Here is a 16,337-nt window from a genome sequence, read left to right on the forward strand (position 1 = left end):
TTAAACATCCTGAATTTAGAAGTTGTGACATTTTCCAAACTTAGAACTCTATTTTTTTGTAAGATTTTGACCCAGGACATCTATTATGAAATGAAGATTTTTTTTTTAATTAACTTACATACATGTGCACCTGTGTCCATGCATGTGTGCACACACTGTGTGAGTTAGCAGAAAAACTGGAGGGGGCTGGTGTGCGACATTAATGAGAATATTAGTGTTGAAGCAAGTAAATAATAATAGTAGATATTATCCTAAGATCAAGAGAACTATTCATAATACTCCAATCATTTCCATAACGTTGTAGCTAGCTATTATGTCTGAACTCAAAAGAAGCAAAATGTCACTTACTGGAGGTTTGTTTAGCTCTGACATGCTGGGCATGCTCAAACATTGAGGACAAAACTATAAAATCTCCTCAAACTGCTCTGCAAGGGAATAATATCTTTACATTAATTTTTCACCGAGGCATTGAAGGCAGAGCAGTTGGCAGACGTGGGGGATAAGTGGAGCCTTTGCTCTACCCCTACCTCTTATGCATAGCTAACGGGATGGAACAGTACTCTGTGCTGGATATGGCCAGTGGAGATAGCTCTTCCTTTTGCTTTCCCAGGCAAGGTAGGAGCCAAATTGTGCCCACAACTATGCAGTGTCTGTTTTATGAGATACAGGGTTACAATTAGTCTATTTACCCTGGTTGAGTTTTTTTTCCTAAAACTCTAACTGCTGCTTTTCATGACTTAAAATACAGGATTAAGGCGGATATTTTCTACTTAAAACTTTTTTTCTACAGTATCTAATAAAATAAATAAATAACTGATGATATACAAGTTTCCATCTGTTTCATTCCCACAGGCTAGAGAAAGAAAAGACAAAGCAGTACAATTTACTTTATAGAGATGTTATAGAGGTTATTTACTTCATCGACTTTAGACTATACTGGATTTCTAGCTTAGGTGTGTTAAACTTAAGAACCTAAATGCTGCATATAATTGAGGGAAAGAGATAGTTACAACACAACTAAGTGCTGTATATGATCTGAGAAACAATAGTGTGAAAGATCTTAAGAACTGTCAGTAATATGTTGATTAGAGAATTTACACGTATTATAACTAGAGCTGCAGTAAATGGCTGAAAAACTTTATAAGAAATTTTTAGTTCTATTAGATAATTTACTTAGAGAAGTCAGGCCTTTTATATGTTTTGAGAAATGGAGCATTGGCACCCACACTGTACAAACTTGGGAATTTCAGTTCTTAAATACAAATACATTCATCATCTGAGAGGCTTTATTTTCCTTTGTATAGTTTAGTTCAAATGAACAGGTTTTTAAAAATTCTATAAAGTAAGGCTTTTTAAATTAAATTGGTTTCTCACGTTGGTATAGTTCAAGCTACAGCAAGTTACTTACTAAAGCATTTTTAAATTTCAATATGGTTATTCCTGTTGACTTCAACGAGATGACTGATATTCAGGTGTAAGCAAATGCTTAACAACTTAGCTTGATCGGAACCATTGATGGCTAGGTTGGAGAAGAGGAGGTCTCAATTCAGTCGTCTGATTTTGAAGAATTTCAGACTTACCCTTTGATAGATAAATAACCTGAGATATTAAAACACTGAAGTGTGCCACTTTAAAACCTAAAGCTTGCAGCTTTGTTGCTAGAAGCAATTTGCTTTGCTGTTTTGCTTTGAGCTTATGTATTATTTCAGAGCTGATCAAAAGAATTGGTAGCAAAGTGTGAAATAAATTGTACTTCTAAATAAATCGATTTAACATTCCTTGGTGCTTTAAGTGATTTTAGTAATATTAATATTTAAAATATTTCTGTCTGAAATCTTTTTATGACTACATATAGCAATAATGGCCACCATTTCATTCTGCTCTTTTTCATATTAGAATATTACACAGTAAACATTGTAAAAATACTATCTTTTAGCACTGAAATGGATGCAAAAGATTTCAAGTGACTATTTGCATGTAAATGACTCAAGTTTTATTCAGTCAATAAAAACAGTCTATTAATTCTTTTACTACATTTCTCACATGGGTTAAAATTTAAAGAATATGAGGTTTTCAGTTGAATGAGAACTTTTGCTTGACTTCTATATACATATGCAGAAAAAAAAATTAGCTGACTTACATATTTTGCATACCTTCCTAGTTTCTCTAATATTTTTCCATTGTGCTATGCAAATCTAAGGGTTTGTATGTTTGCTTTTAGCTAGGAAAACTTTTTGCAATTAAAAATATTAGTTCACGAATGGACTAGATATTAATAAGCATGAAGGAGGATATTTATAGGTACTTTGTCTAAGAAGTAATGAGCATTGAAGCATGCACATGCATACAGTACGGTTATTAAGGTCTTAGGAGGCTACGGCAATCTGACAGCCAGGTACATTCATGTAGGCACAGCAACGTGATAAAAGCAGTCCAGACATCTGGATCACAGTGCTGCTAATACAAAAACATTTCTGAACAATTCATATAGTTGCACTTACCCAAATATCCAGTCTTGTCCACCCTTTTCTCATTTCTTTCTCCGCTTCTGCCTTTGTCTTTTATGTGCTTGCAGAATCTCATTTTTCCTTTACAAGTCACCTCCATCTGCTTATGTGTCAGAGTGGCCCTCATGCCACACATCATATTGAGGAATTCTCAAGATGAAGGGCTGTATTCACATCACTACCTCTGTCTCAGCACTGTTTCATGCTTGTCACTGCTCAGCACTCAGCGCCACACTGGCTTGTTTTGTCAATAACCATTTATTTGTTGCTGGAATAGTAGCAACCATTACATCTGACCTCCCTGTTTCATCAATTATGGATAGATTATTGGATGTGAACATCTGCAAAAGCTTGCTGTTGAACTTACCTCCTGGCTGGGATTAGATAAAGTATTAAACTGTTGTTTATTGTCAAGCCAAAACTCTACTGGGAAGCCAGGGAATTCCAAGACTAGCAGACTCCCATCAGCAAGTACCAAAAATTGTTTAGTATTGCCACCGTTTCCCATAAGATCGTAGCCATTTATTATTTACACTTATTACTAGTTGTTATAACATACTTGATAAAAGCTCTTGGCAGGCATAGTGTTTCCAGCTATTGTCACATCTGTCAGGATGGAAAGGATACATAAACTGTTTTTTCCTCTTATATTGCTGTTAAAGGGTAACAGATGAAGCTTCTTCACTCCAGACTGTTAAGCCATGCTTTATTTTGAAGAAATATGCCAACAATGGCTGGTTTGGAAAAACATTACATTCCAGTACTAAATAAAGATTGCAACAACCTTTACTAGAATAATGTCTCTTGCAGTAAAGACTTCAAATTGTGCAATAATAATAAATGAGAATACCTGGGTTTGAGGTTTGAGTAGGTTTTTACTCCAAGGACATGGCTGATTTATTATTATTATTATTGTTATTATTTTAATAAAACTATGAGGTGAAGTATAGTAAATAGTAAGATGATGACTACATTCCTACAAAGTCGTAGATATAGGGAATCAGAATTAATACCACTATAAGGGGTACAGAAGGCCAGAATTAACAACAGTAATACAGAAGAAATAAGAAAGATGAGGACAAAAGTTAACGTTTATTCAATCGTCTGTACATTTCATGGTTTTAAAGTTTCCTGTGCAGCAAAACATAGCATTGAGGGTGAACTTCTGACCTCATGGAAGTCAACAGAAGCTTGAAATGGTTCTGTGGAAAGGAAGTTTTTTAATGAGTTGCTTGTATTTACATATCATCCATTCAGAACTGAAGCAAAACATCTGTTCTCTGAATATTATGTTAAGTGTACAAACATACTTGATACAGACCTAGAACCCTAGATCTTATCCTGATAGACTGTTAAGAAAGGAGTGAAACATTAACCTCCCCAGGGCTGTAATCCATCAAGCAGATATAGCCATAAGTAACTTGAGGCATGTATTGCTGTGCAACTTTGCAGAGCACCAGGGTAAATATTACACTTGATGGCCAAGTGTAATGGGAGGGAAGAGGAGTGGATAGAGCAATTAATTCTCCAGGAGAGTGTCCTCCAAGCAACACCTTAGTAATAGCCATGTCCTAGCAAAAAGCCTACACTATAGGGAGAAGAATTCTACCAAATCAGGGATTACTCCCCCTTTTCTCAGCATGGCATTCAGTTTTAGTATCCCTTAACTGCGAGCATGCAAACAGTCTAGTGTACTGTTTCTGGGTGCTCACTGCACCTGAATACATTCAGCGTTTAGCAAGGTGAGGCCTGCCATTCAGTTGACGTTGGTGTATTATTTTCCTGGGATGAGCAAACTCTGCTATAATCAATACATTAAATGAACAATAAAATTTTCTTATTCAACCTTCCTTATACTGTGTTTGCCAAAATAAGGATACATCTGGATTTGTATTGTGAAAGTCTTTGACCTTACTCAGGATAGCCACGGGCATGTTCACCACTTGAAAAGTGGCGATGAAGACTGCACTGGTATCAAAACATAATCCAATTGAGTACGTTAAGGGTAAACTCTGATTAAAAAGCAGGAAACTTAGCTTCAGAAAACTGGGGGAAAGAAATCCAAAAAATCATGTTAGTATTCTTTTATAAATAAAATGCCCTATAGCTCCATGTGCAATGGAATTCTCTTGCATAGAAAAAAAATAAAAATAAAAAATTGCAGTTTCAGGAGGAAACCTTAGAAATATGAAGAAGAAATTAAAGCTGAAGTAGTTTTCCTGCAGACAACTTTCGTGTCTCATGGAACCTCCTTATAAGTGGGGTTCATAAAAGAAGCTGCAACTGAATGAATGTACATGTCCTCTCCCTGTTGTGTAGGTACTTCAGCCTCCAAAAGCTTGGCAGATTCACTCTGTAGTGAATTCAGAATAATACAAAAGATACAGAGGGCAACTCTGGGACAGAACCTGAGATTGATTTTTCTGTTGATCTAGAGTGGATGAAGTGTCAGAATTGCAGCATGAGCTGTTTAAAAATCCTCACTGTATTTTCAAATACGCATTTAGGGGGAGCTAAGGAAAGGAGTTCATGAAACCGCAAAATGCCAAGCATACAGCTCTATTGTCTTTTATTTTCACTGGACTATATGGAAAAGATTATTTAGTGACAGTTAGGGCGATGTGTTTTTTTCTGAAAGTACGTAAGAGGTACTAAGTGGTATGAGGCCAGGAGTCTCACTCGATTGCATTGTCTGTCTACCAACATCTCTTGCTGGCTCCAGAAATATTACTGTCAGGTGCTGCTACCCAGGCTGGGCCCTGGCCTGTTACTGCAGTGCCTGTCAGAAATCATTAGCTAGTGATCTCTTTGACTAATGGTGTGGTTGATTGTCTGATTCATGTTCAAGATCTGTAAATGAGGCAGAAGCGTCTTTACTGCTCACCAGCTGTGAAATGGCTAAACACAGATTTTCAGAAATCAAAATAAATGTATTTCCAATAAAGTTTGACAACAATATCAAGTGCAAAGCTGAGAGCAGAACTATGTTTTTGCGGTTTTTAAAGTTACAGTATTATAAATCAGTATCATCCCATCACATTTTTGTCAGAGTAATGTATTTTACCAAAATGATAAAATACTGGTAGGAACATTAATCTTGTGTTGACTTGGATAGACATTCTTTATTCAACATAAATTCATACCTTCGATTTTTACTCTTTCATCCATTATCCCCAGATGTACATATCAAGATTTAGCGAAGTCTACATCCCATTTTTTGAGTCCTCAGTATATGCCAATGAGGTGTGTGCTTGTATATTTATGTATATATAAAAGGGCTATAGGTGTGACAACAATGAAAAATTAAAGGTGAGATTTTGGGGAGGGGTTGGTGTATGTCCCTGGATGTCTTTAAAAGACGTTTAGATGTACAGCTTAGTGATATGGTTTAGTGGAGGACTTGTTAGTGTTAGGTCAGAGGTTGGACTCGGTGATCTTGGAGGTCTCTTCCAACCTAGATGATTCTGTGATTCTGTCTTACACTAATGGCATAACCACAGGAGGGTCACACTAGCATAATACTGAGATAACTGAGAAGGAAATTTAGGTTTGAGATCTGACTGGTATTTTTCTTGGCAGAGGAGGCAAATGTGAAATTCACTACTTCCCAGAGAATTAGTGCAAGAGCTGTGCCACAAACAGGTTCTAGTTTGAGGATTTAAGCAGAGCTTGTTACTTTGCTTTATTTCTGTGCTATAACAAATTGTAGCCACAATAGACTTGCAAAGGAAGAGGGTTGTTTTTGTAAACAAATAGCTGCTTCCATAGTAGCTGTCCTCCTTCCAGATGCACCCATATCCAGCTTTTGGTGCTAAGCAAAACAAGAATTATTTTTGATTTTTCAATTTCCTCTTTTTTGAAGTGATAAAAATTATTCCCTCCCCTCCCCCCCCTTTATCTGTATATGCCAAAATAATAGTGGATGGCATTTAGAAGAGTTATCTGTAACATGCAAGGCAAAGTTGAAGTCTTCATTCTGCCACTTTCCCAAATCCTGCATGAATGAGAACAAGTACTTGAAACCCAGCGTTCATTTTTGTATTTGAGTTTGATTTTCACTTTATTTTTTTTAACCCATGTTTCCATTGTGGACATACAAAAGTAGGAAATTTGAGACAGTTCTTATGCTTGGCCACATAGAGCCAAAAATGTAATTTGTGACCATAATCAGTGCAGCTTTTATCATTTTTATTTTGTTACTTACCTTTTTTTTTTTGAAGTCAAAACATACGTTATTATAATCTGTTCAACTGTATGTATACTGTGATCTTTTCCCACTAGTTTGTAGGAGCATCAAGCTCTCTTTGAAACAGTATGGAAATTTTATAACAGGGCGAGCCTAGCATCATCAGGATAAAACTATTGCAACAGCTTCTTTCCTCAAAACTCTTGGTAGATTATAAATAAATAAATCTTCCCTTCAGTAACTTTAAATCTCTGCAAACTGTCTGACTTTCAGCCAGATTTGTGTAATACCCAAACCCACTCTTTAAATATATGTTAATAGTACAGATTCTTATGTAGTCCCATTCAGTATTTCTTTACACAATGTTCTATATTTTTATTTGCATTTCCTTACCAGGAGGAAAATTACCATGATGACATTTTAATGCACAATATTTACTGTGTAACACTGGAGCAGAAGTATGTTCCTTTAACAAGTAGTTTCTTGTTCTGAATCAGTTTTTCCATCTTTTTTGTGTAATGACAGCTGTATTCCCTAAGACCACAAATGCAGTAAAACTGCATATTCACTGTGCACATATGTGTAGGAGTTTTCAGCATTAATTATTGACATTCCACCTCTTTGGATGTCACTGTCCTCTGCACAGATTGGCAAGAATATATATATATTTTTTCAGGACCTGTTTCTGAGCTATACTTACATCTAAATGCCGAACAACTTTTCATGGAAGCATATAAATTCCAATAGATCCAAACGGTCAGTGTTCCCAGTATTTATCCACTTGTCAGAGAACTAACAGGTGAATGGCCCAGCTATGCCCACTCTGAACTCTCTTGCCACAAGCATGTCTTTTCTTATATGGTATTCATAGGAACCCAGATAGATGGACTGGTTGTTAATATCCCATGAAAATAAAGTGGGATATTTTCGTGTCCATTTGGTGTTTTCAGGCTGTTTACAGATTCTGGCAGAGATCATTGCATCAATTCCCCTTGATTTGCCAGCATGCAAATTCTATAATTTTTTGTTCGGAATTAAAATTAAAATTGTACTGTAAGTACAAGAGGCTTTGGGTTAAGTCCTCTAATGCTAACATGTTAATCCACTGTTTTATCCTGCTCTACTTCTTTCTCTATCCTGGGTGCTGAAGGTGAGGCATGCACCATAGGTGATGAGGCCCCTTTTCACATCCTCCATATAAGTGGATACTGAGCGAGTATAGCCTACAAGGGCACTAGCACTAAACAGCTACCATCCACCAAGAATGTGTCCTTTTCTGTGTCCCTACCTACTACCTGAAGCTGGAGGAGTTATTTGCAATGAAGACATAAAGAGTACATTTTCTATTGTAATCTGTCCAGATTTCCTCCCTTTCATATAGATGATTTAATTATTTTTATTTCATCGTTGTTAATAATGAAATGTCAAATTTGTGTAGTAGTAGTAGGCTGGAACCAAAATGGGTGTTATTCATTAATATGAATGAGTGAGTTTGCATATTTATTTATTTACTTCTTTTTAGCAGCTGTTGCAGAGACGTAGTAAACCAACTTTTTATTTCAGCTGCTCTGGCTATGGCTTTTCCTTGTGTGTTTTTTTTTGTCAGTACTTTTTAGGTTTCATGATATCTTTGATAGAAAAAACAGTGTAGTAGCCTAAGCCTTGGGCACCTAAGTAACCTTTCAGTGCTGGATTTTAACCACTGGAGGCCCTGTGGCCTAGTTTAATAGTGCGGAGGCCAGTTTGATATAGGGGTGGTTTTCAGTCCAGTATATACAATTTTTGAAACCTGATACTCTAATGGCAGGCTTTCTGATATGGGCATGGTACTACAACACATGTTGCAGGTCCTCTGAGCTAAATGCAGAACTAAGAATGGTTTCTTGGGCACTTGCACGTTGCTTTTATCAGCCTGGATTATCAGAAGGACAGACGTCAGGACTTCACAACTTTGTGTATGCATTCAGTTTAGGGCAAGGTCTGAACTGATATGACAAGTTCCTAATAGTAGTGCCTTCACTCTCTTTGTCATATCATTCATCGATAACTCAATTGACAATGACCTTCAAGTATAGGATGCAATGCTGATGTACATCGAACACAACGCTGATGAGAAAGTACTTGAGGGAAGATAAGTAGTCTGTTGTATATTAATAAGCCATGCTTTTTGTAAACACAGGGTTTAATTAACTAAATATAAGAGCCTTGTCTGGCGATACACCTATGTGTAGTAAGACTTTGAAGAGCTAGGAAATCTGAATAATGGAAACAATAGTAGAAATGGTGACATCCATAGGGTTAGCACATGCAAGATGTCTTCTTTTGAGCCGTGCACTTTGCCGATGACAGCGAATGCAGTCTTAATAGAAAGTGCCCTATCTTTTACCTCAGCATAAATAGGCATCTTGGGGCATGTGGGATACTGTCATATGTCCCCGTGCATCTCCCATCCCCCTTCAAAGCTAGTAAATGACATTCACTACTCCTTTCTTGGAAATGTGCAAAAAGGATTTCCATAGATAGTCTTTGGAGATTTCCTGTGTTCTCATGTGTGTAATAGGTTGGGTCAAGCAACAAAAAGGGAAGAAGGAAAGAATACGGTTTAATTTTATATGCATTCTCCCTTCATCATCATTGGAAAAAGAAAGGATGAAAAGAGAAATTATGCAATACAGGTGACGTCAGTGTTAAATTAAATTAAGATCATATGTTTTTATGCAGCAGCTGTAAGCCTTCAGTTATGGGAGAGATCATGATAAGAGAGAATATTCACAACAAATACTAACAGATCGCTAGTGTGCATGAATAATTAGTCATAAATATAAAAAAATTATCTACAATATTGTAAGCCAATCTGGTTTAAATGTGTAACCTATAATTTATTCAACTCTTATGCATCTGAATTGTACTAAAAAAAGTTCTCATAGTGACACTTTAAAGAAAGAAAAATAATATTAAATTGTATTTCAGTGTATTTTGCTACAACTCTATGAATGCAGAGGACATAGTCTTAAGGTATTGATTCATAGAAATTCATAAAAACAGCCTCTTGAAATCTTTTAAATTATGGATAAGGAAATTTATATCGTGAATTAGGAAATATCTCTGGGTTTTGCAAAGCACCAAAATGTAGGGATTTAAATGCAATTTTTATCTTTTTAATTTGTAATTATTACATAGTTTCAAACAACTATGAGTAATGATCAAAAACCTAGTCTTAGTACAATTAATTGAAAAAGAAAGCGTAGATGGAAAAATTTTAATTTTGTTTTTCATGTGGACACAGAGATTGGAAAAAAAATGTGGAAATGCTTAGCATTGTATTTATTGAGTTTTATTTTCCTGCTTCACAGATTTTGAACACCTCTGTAAAAATATTCACAGCACTGTGTGATTCTTCTGGCCTAGGAAGAGCATATGAAATGATAGCCAAGATCCTCGTAAGGTAGGTTAGCATATCCTTGTCTGGCTGTCAGTGCAGATTCATTCAACTGTGAAAGACTTAAATTGTTAGAGGTCTGTCGCTTCCCATTACTGACTGCTTAAATTTTAAGCAGTGCCCTTCTTGCAGTAAGTGACCCTTTCATCAAAAGTTATTTTAAGCTGCTACAATTTTTTTAAGTGTATGATCCAAAGCTCTTCTTTACCTATAAACTGTAATATGCTTTTTTTTATTATTTCTGTATTTTGAGAGCTTTTTTCATTTTTTTCTCACAAGTTTGGTTTAGATCTTGCTGAAAAATAGAAATCTAGACATACTTTCCAGGTTAAAAAAGAAAAACTTTAAGAACGTAGCATGCTTAAGTAGGTGCCCCAGTGTAATCTTTCCAGACTTCTGTAAATTTCCATTTACTGTTCTACCTCACATTTTCTGTGAAGGCATTTCTGTTTAGTGCATGTTTAACTACACATATATTTGTTGCAAATAAGACAGAATCATAGAACTGTGGAATCATCTAGGTTGGAAAAGACCTTCAATATCACCGAGTTCAACCATCAGCCTGACCTATTGAGTCCCATGACTAAACCATGTTCCTTAGTGCCATAAAAGATGCTTGTCTTTGTTTTCATTTCAGCATTTGGCATTAAAAACTTCTTCCAGGTGAATTATTTTGTAACTACTCTAAGTTCTTACACAAATAATTTTGACACAAAGCAGTATAATGCAATTATCATATGGCATCAGAAAAAAAAGATATTAAAGGGAAAGTTGCAGTTTATCCTTGACTAATCACATGTTTGTGGACTTCAGTGCATATGACACATGATAGAAAGTAGCAAATTGTTTATAGAGGAGGACTTGCCTCCAGATTTAATTCATTGTGTGGAGCATTGACCATTCAGTGCATATAGGGATCAGCCACAATCAGCTCATTTCATCTCTATGATGCACAGTTCATGGCTGTTCATATTCTGAGCGTCCTAAATAAGCAGACAGGATAAGATGTTGAAAAAGCTGCAAAACAGACCTAGAAGACCATGTCCAATTTTCAGAACTGACAAGCTTAACTGAGAAAGAAGTAGTTGGTGGGACACCAGCAGTTGCAATGAGTCACTTTACATACTTGGCTCCCATGGTACAGTGAAACAGTAAAAGTTAGGTGTCAGAGCTCTCAGAAGTATTCATGAGTTCCTTGTATTTACAAAAAGCAGGAGTCTGGGTAGAGGGTGGCCTAAGATAGCCAAGAGGACATACTGTCCTCTGTGTGTATACACACAGATAACTCTGTATTAACTTCCTCTCTCTGATTTAGGTATTCTGGAATAAGAGCACCTACATTTATTTAGCATAAAGCCCAGTGAGAGGCCAAACACAAGTGGTGGATCCTAGAAATCAATACTAACACGAATACTGAATAATATTTTTTTCAATGACCTGGATAATGTGACCAAGTGCACCCTCAGCATGTTTGCAGATGATACAAAATTGGGCAGGAGAGGCTGATATGCTAGGTGGTTGTGCTGCCATCCAGAGGGATCTCTCCAGGCTACAGAAAAGGGCTGACTGGCGTCTCATGAAATTCAGGAAAAGGAAATGCAGAGTCCTGCACCTGGGGAGGAATACCCCAGGCACCAGTACAGGCTGTGGGCTGACTGGGTGGAAAGGAGCTTGGCAGAGAAGGACCTGGTTTTCCTGGTGGACAAGTAGTCCATGAGCCAGCAATGCCCACTCATAGCAAAAGTAGCCTGGCTGCATTAGGCAGAGCATTGCCAGTCAGTCAAGGGAGGTGATCCTGCACTTCTGCTCAGCACTGGTGAGGTCACTTCATGAGCACTGTGTCCGTTCTGTCTCCCAGTACAAGAGAGGCATGGACATGGTGGAGCAAGTCCAGCAAAGGGCTGCAGAGATGTTAAAAGGACTGGAGCATCTGTCCTCAAAGGAGAGGCTGAGAGAAGGCTCAGGGGGGATCTTACCAGTATCTCTCAGGCAGCAGTAAAGAAGGCAGAGCCAGGCTCTTCTCCATGTTGCTCAGTGACAGGACAAGAGGCAATGGGCACGAATTGAAATACATGAGATTATGTTTAAGCACAAGAAAAAAAATTACTGTGAGGGTGAATGGTGAAACAGGTGGCCTAGAGAGGTTGTGTAGTCTCCATCCTTCAAAAATCACTCAAAATCCCACAGGACACAGTACTCCTCTATTTGACTCTGCTCTGAGCCAAGTAGATGGACTTGATGATATCCAGAGGTCCCTTCCAACCTTAAATATTCTGTGACTCTGTTATCTTTCTCTTAAGCAGTCCTTCTAGATGAATTCCTTTTTGCTGTGTAATGCTCCCTAACAGAAAACTTTCTGTAAACTAATATGACGTTTTTTCCAGACAAACTTACTTTTCAAAACTCAACAGCAGAATTTTTCATAAACAACATTGTGCTGGTCCAGTTCGTTTGTTCTTCCTTACTGCTTGGAGCAGGAGAGGGCATAAAAAAACAGTTTAATGTAATGAAAAAAAAAAATAATAATAAAAATAAAGAGAGGCTTTTAAATTATTAATTAAATATACAAGTTTCTGTTTACCTTCCTACTAAACTTTTGGATATTTATTTGTCTGATATATAGCAAACAAGTCAATTTCTGGCAAGTTTAGAAAATATTGGATGAATGCATGAATAATTACTGTTGGTGACACAGTCTCCAGACTCAGCTAGATCACTTTTTACTTGTTGCTTTTTTTTTTAACCTGATCTAGACTAAACTTGTGCAAATCATTTTAAATTTGATTGATAATGCCTTTACAAAAAAGAGATGACTGTGGCATGTTGGAGAAAGCCCTCCCTGATGGCTCAGAAATTGTCTGTCTTTGGATTTTTTCTGAAATCTTTGCTGCAGATGTTTCCACAGACCATGGGAAACCGAAAATCTTTATCATGTGCATTTAGGCATGTCATTTTCCAGGGAAAAATCTGACATAATAGCATCATGTTCTTGACTTATTCTGCCAGTGTCCACCATGGTAATGACTTCTTGTGGACAAATGATTTATACATCCAATTCAATCACATGAGCAATCCTATAAAAGGTGCATATTTTCATAAAAGTCTAATAGGGGTAAAAATCTCATAGGGCATTTTAGCATGAAACTGGAAAATGAGTTGCTGTAGATATGTAATCTCTTCTGCTGAAGTCATCATAACTGTTTTGTGGGATCATGAATGACTATATCTATAGGAAATTGCATTTTATGCATTTAGAAAGGTGATGTCTAAGGAGACAGAAAGTATATGGCTGTATAAAATAACATGTAGATTTTTGAAGGAACTATAAAATATTAGTTATTTGAGTAGGAAAGACCTGTTTATCATGTTATCAGGTCTTGTGCAGGATAAAGTGTTTCAGTAATTCTTCTAGCATACTTTAAATATCTCAAGCAGTAGTGCTTTTAAAAATACTTTCTTCAAAAGATTGTTGAAGTGTACCAAGTGACTGCTAGTTGGCATAAGTGAAGTTCTAGCTTTGAGAAACATCTTTCTGATACGTATCAAATTGATTTCTGTTTGCTTGAAAGACATTATATGCCCTAGCAATTTTTATATTTTCTACACATGGAACATAGGCTTTTATATGAAATATAAAAAATGACCAAAAATACATGAAAACATTTCTATTAATTCATGAAATTAAGAAAACCTTTTTACATTTTCTCCTGTCACTGATTCCATTTGCTTTATTACTTTCAGCCTCTAGCCCACAAACTTGGTGGCACAATCAACAAACCCCTCAGTGGCTGTTTCATCCCTGCTCTATTTGATTTCTCCACTCTGAGTAAATGATTAAGTTTTCATGCATTGGTTCAACCAAAATCTATGTTCACTCAACCACATCCTTTATTGATTACTTCTACTGCAAACAGTAGGCCAAGTGTGATATACATAATTGGACAGTTGTCAGGGGATGTGGGTGTTAACAGTCCTGTTTTCCCAATTGGAAACTGGAATCACCTTGATACACAAATATTCTGCACTGTTTCATTCTCATTCCTTGGACCGAGGAGTCCTTTTCCTCAGAATATATGTTTTTAACTCTCAAAGGTCTGGTTGAATGGATTTAATGATTATACCATATAATATGCTCTTCAAGTTGCACCTGTGCACTGCATATAGAAAACTAGAAAAACTGGAATTAATATTTGTCTAACACTTTAACCTTGTCCTTTAACTTATATAAATCATATGCTGGATTTCTGTGGGGAAACATTTGATTTTCTCTTCTTAGGAAAAAAAAGATAGATTTGAAAAAAATATGTTTCTAATTTTAAAATTTAGATTTTTTTTTGACATTTGGCAGACATTTACAGTAAAGTATGTTTAATATTTTCATATTAAATACATAAGTTAGGAAATTTTATTAAATCCAGCTCTGCTGGTTGACAACTAAGCTTTATAGTAGCATATTCATGAGTACTTCAAACATGTTAGTTTCCAGTTTTTTAGCATCCTTTTGTAGCAATCTAGCTCACTTCAGTCACACAATCACTACAATATTGTAAATTTGCAGTGAAGCTTTACTGTGTTTCCTGTGCAGTGGAAGGCTCTATCATATTATAATTACTGTTTCATAAGACAGGGAATTGCAGACTTCTGCCAGATTTTGAAAACACATATCATTAACATAGTTTATAATAAAAACCAAAATATGAATAAAACCCAGACAGTCATTTGCTGCAGGAATATAACCTGAAGGTGTTTTAAAATAGAAAATGAATCACAGTTCTTTATCACTTGCAGAAACTTTTGTTTCTGTGAGTTTCTTAATTAAGAGACTGTATTTTCTGTCTGGCTTGGTGGCTTGACATTTAGCATGCTGCACTCTTCCATTAGTGACTCAAGTTCATGGCTAATATTGAGGTCAGCTGCAGTAACACTTCAGCCTTAAAGGGAAAAAGAGCGTAGTGCCTTACTTACAAGGCAAACCCAGATGTCTATCTTATATCTTGTAACCATACAGCAGAGATCTTATATTGTTAGTGTGCGCGGCTTTATTAAAAAAAAAAAAAAAAGGAAATCTGCAAATGTTATTGTCAAAGTACATTAGCCAATTTTCAACTTGGATTCAGCTGTGACCTTGGGTTGCTCTGATCTCTCTGGGATTTGGAGGTGACACCTGCAATCCACAGTTTATAGGTTGCCCTGTGTGACTCCAGCAACCTTTGATCCACCCAGCCGAAGTGCAGCATTACACATGAGAGAAGGCTGTCAGCCCAGACTTAAGAGACAGCACCGTATGGTGCTGCTGCTGTACCACCAGGGTTCTAGAGCAAGAAATGGCACCTCTGAATGACAGGAGCACAAAAAGTCTTACTGGCAAGCTAGCACTCCTGCTTTCTACCCTTATCTTCTCAGGATGTGAGGTCCAGTTTCAGGATGTGAGGTCCAGTTGTACTGAAAATGTTATCAGCTGCTCAGTAGAAGAAAGTATTAAAATAATGGAAACTCCAAAAACCCTGTAAAATCATCACCTACATTTTCATTCTTGCCCTTAAAAATGGCACAATTTTCTGAAGAAAACTTCTGTTTCTCTCAAAGGATCCAGTTCTGCCCTCAGATATTCCATGTGGATTAGTCTCACTGGTTTCAGTACAGGCAGGGTCTAGACACCCATATTGGAACTACAATCCAAATTTCACCATAAAGCAGATGAGCCATCACAAAGTAGAGTTAATTTGGAACAGGGGGATAGATCTGCAGCCTTTGGAGAAGCCATCTGAGTGAATAATTAATTTTGTTCCTTGTCCTCTGCTTCAGTCAAGGAAAAGTAGCTGAAACTCTTACGTCCTTGGAAGAGTTTATGAAGGTTGCTGAGAATGCTCATCTAAGCCAAAGCCTGGCAGATGCATGTGTATTGCTTGGGAACATTTACAATGAAAGAGTAAGTACTGGTTGTAGTAATGATGTCAAACAATTGAGTTTAACTCATAAAAATCTGCTTTTGCATATGAGGTGACCAGCAGAGTTTGATCCAGGTATTGTATCTTACAAGAGATACCAAAGGAGAAAATAATATGTGACTGAAAATGTGCCTTAAGTTTTTGGGTAGGTTGAAAATTTCACAACACGTTTAATACATGGGATATCATTCTTGAATGGGTGAATGAAAATTCCAAGTTCTGATCATACGAACCTTTCAGTGTCATGAAAATCATGG

General features: G+C 36.6%; 1 protein-coding gene across 3 annotated transcripts in view; it reads left to right on the plus strand.

Annotated features, from left to right (window-relative positions):
- TTC29 (tetratricopeptide repeat domain 29) overlaps window positions 1-16,337 on the plus strand; it is a 132,117-nt gene that overhangs the window by 57,582 nt on the left and 58,198 nt on the right. For all 3 annotated transcript variants that reach the window (XM_040556625.1, XM_040556626.1, XM_040556624.1), the window contains 2 exons: window positions 10,047-10,138; window positions 15,938-16,061. In XM_040556625.1, coding sequence (XP_040412559.1) covers window positions 10,047-10,138; window positions 15,938-16,061 — 216 coding nt within the window. The remainder of the gene's footprint in view (window positions 1-10,046; window positions 10,139-15,937; window positions 16,062-16,337) is intronic.

The sequence above is a fragment of the Cygnus olor genome, chromosome 4 (genome assembly GCF_009769625.2).
Source record: "Cygnus olor isolate bCygOlo1 chromosome 4, bCygOlo1.pri.v2, whole genome shotgun sequence".
NCBI classification, from domain to species: domain Eukaryota; kingdom Metazoa; phylum Chordata; class Aves; order Anseriformes; family Anatidae; genus Cygnus; species Cygnus olor.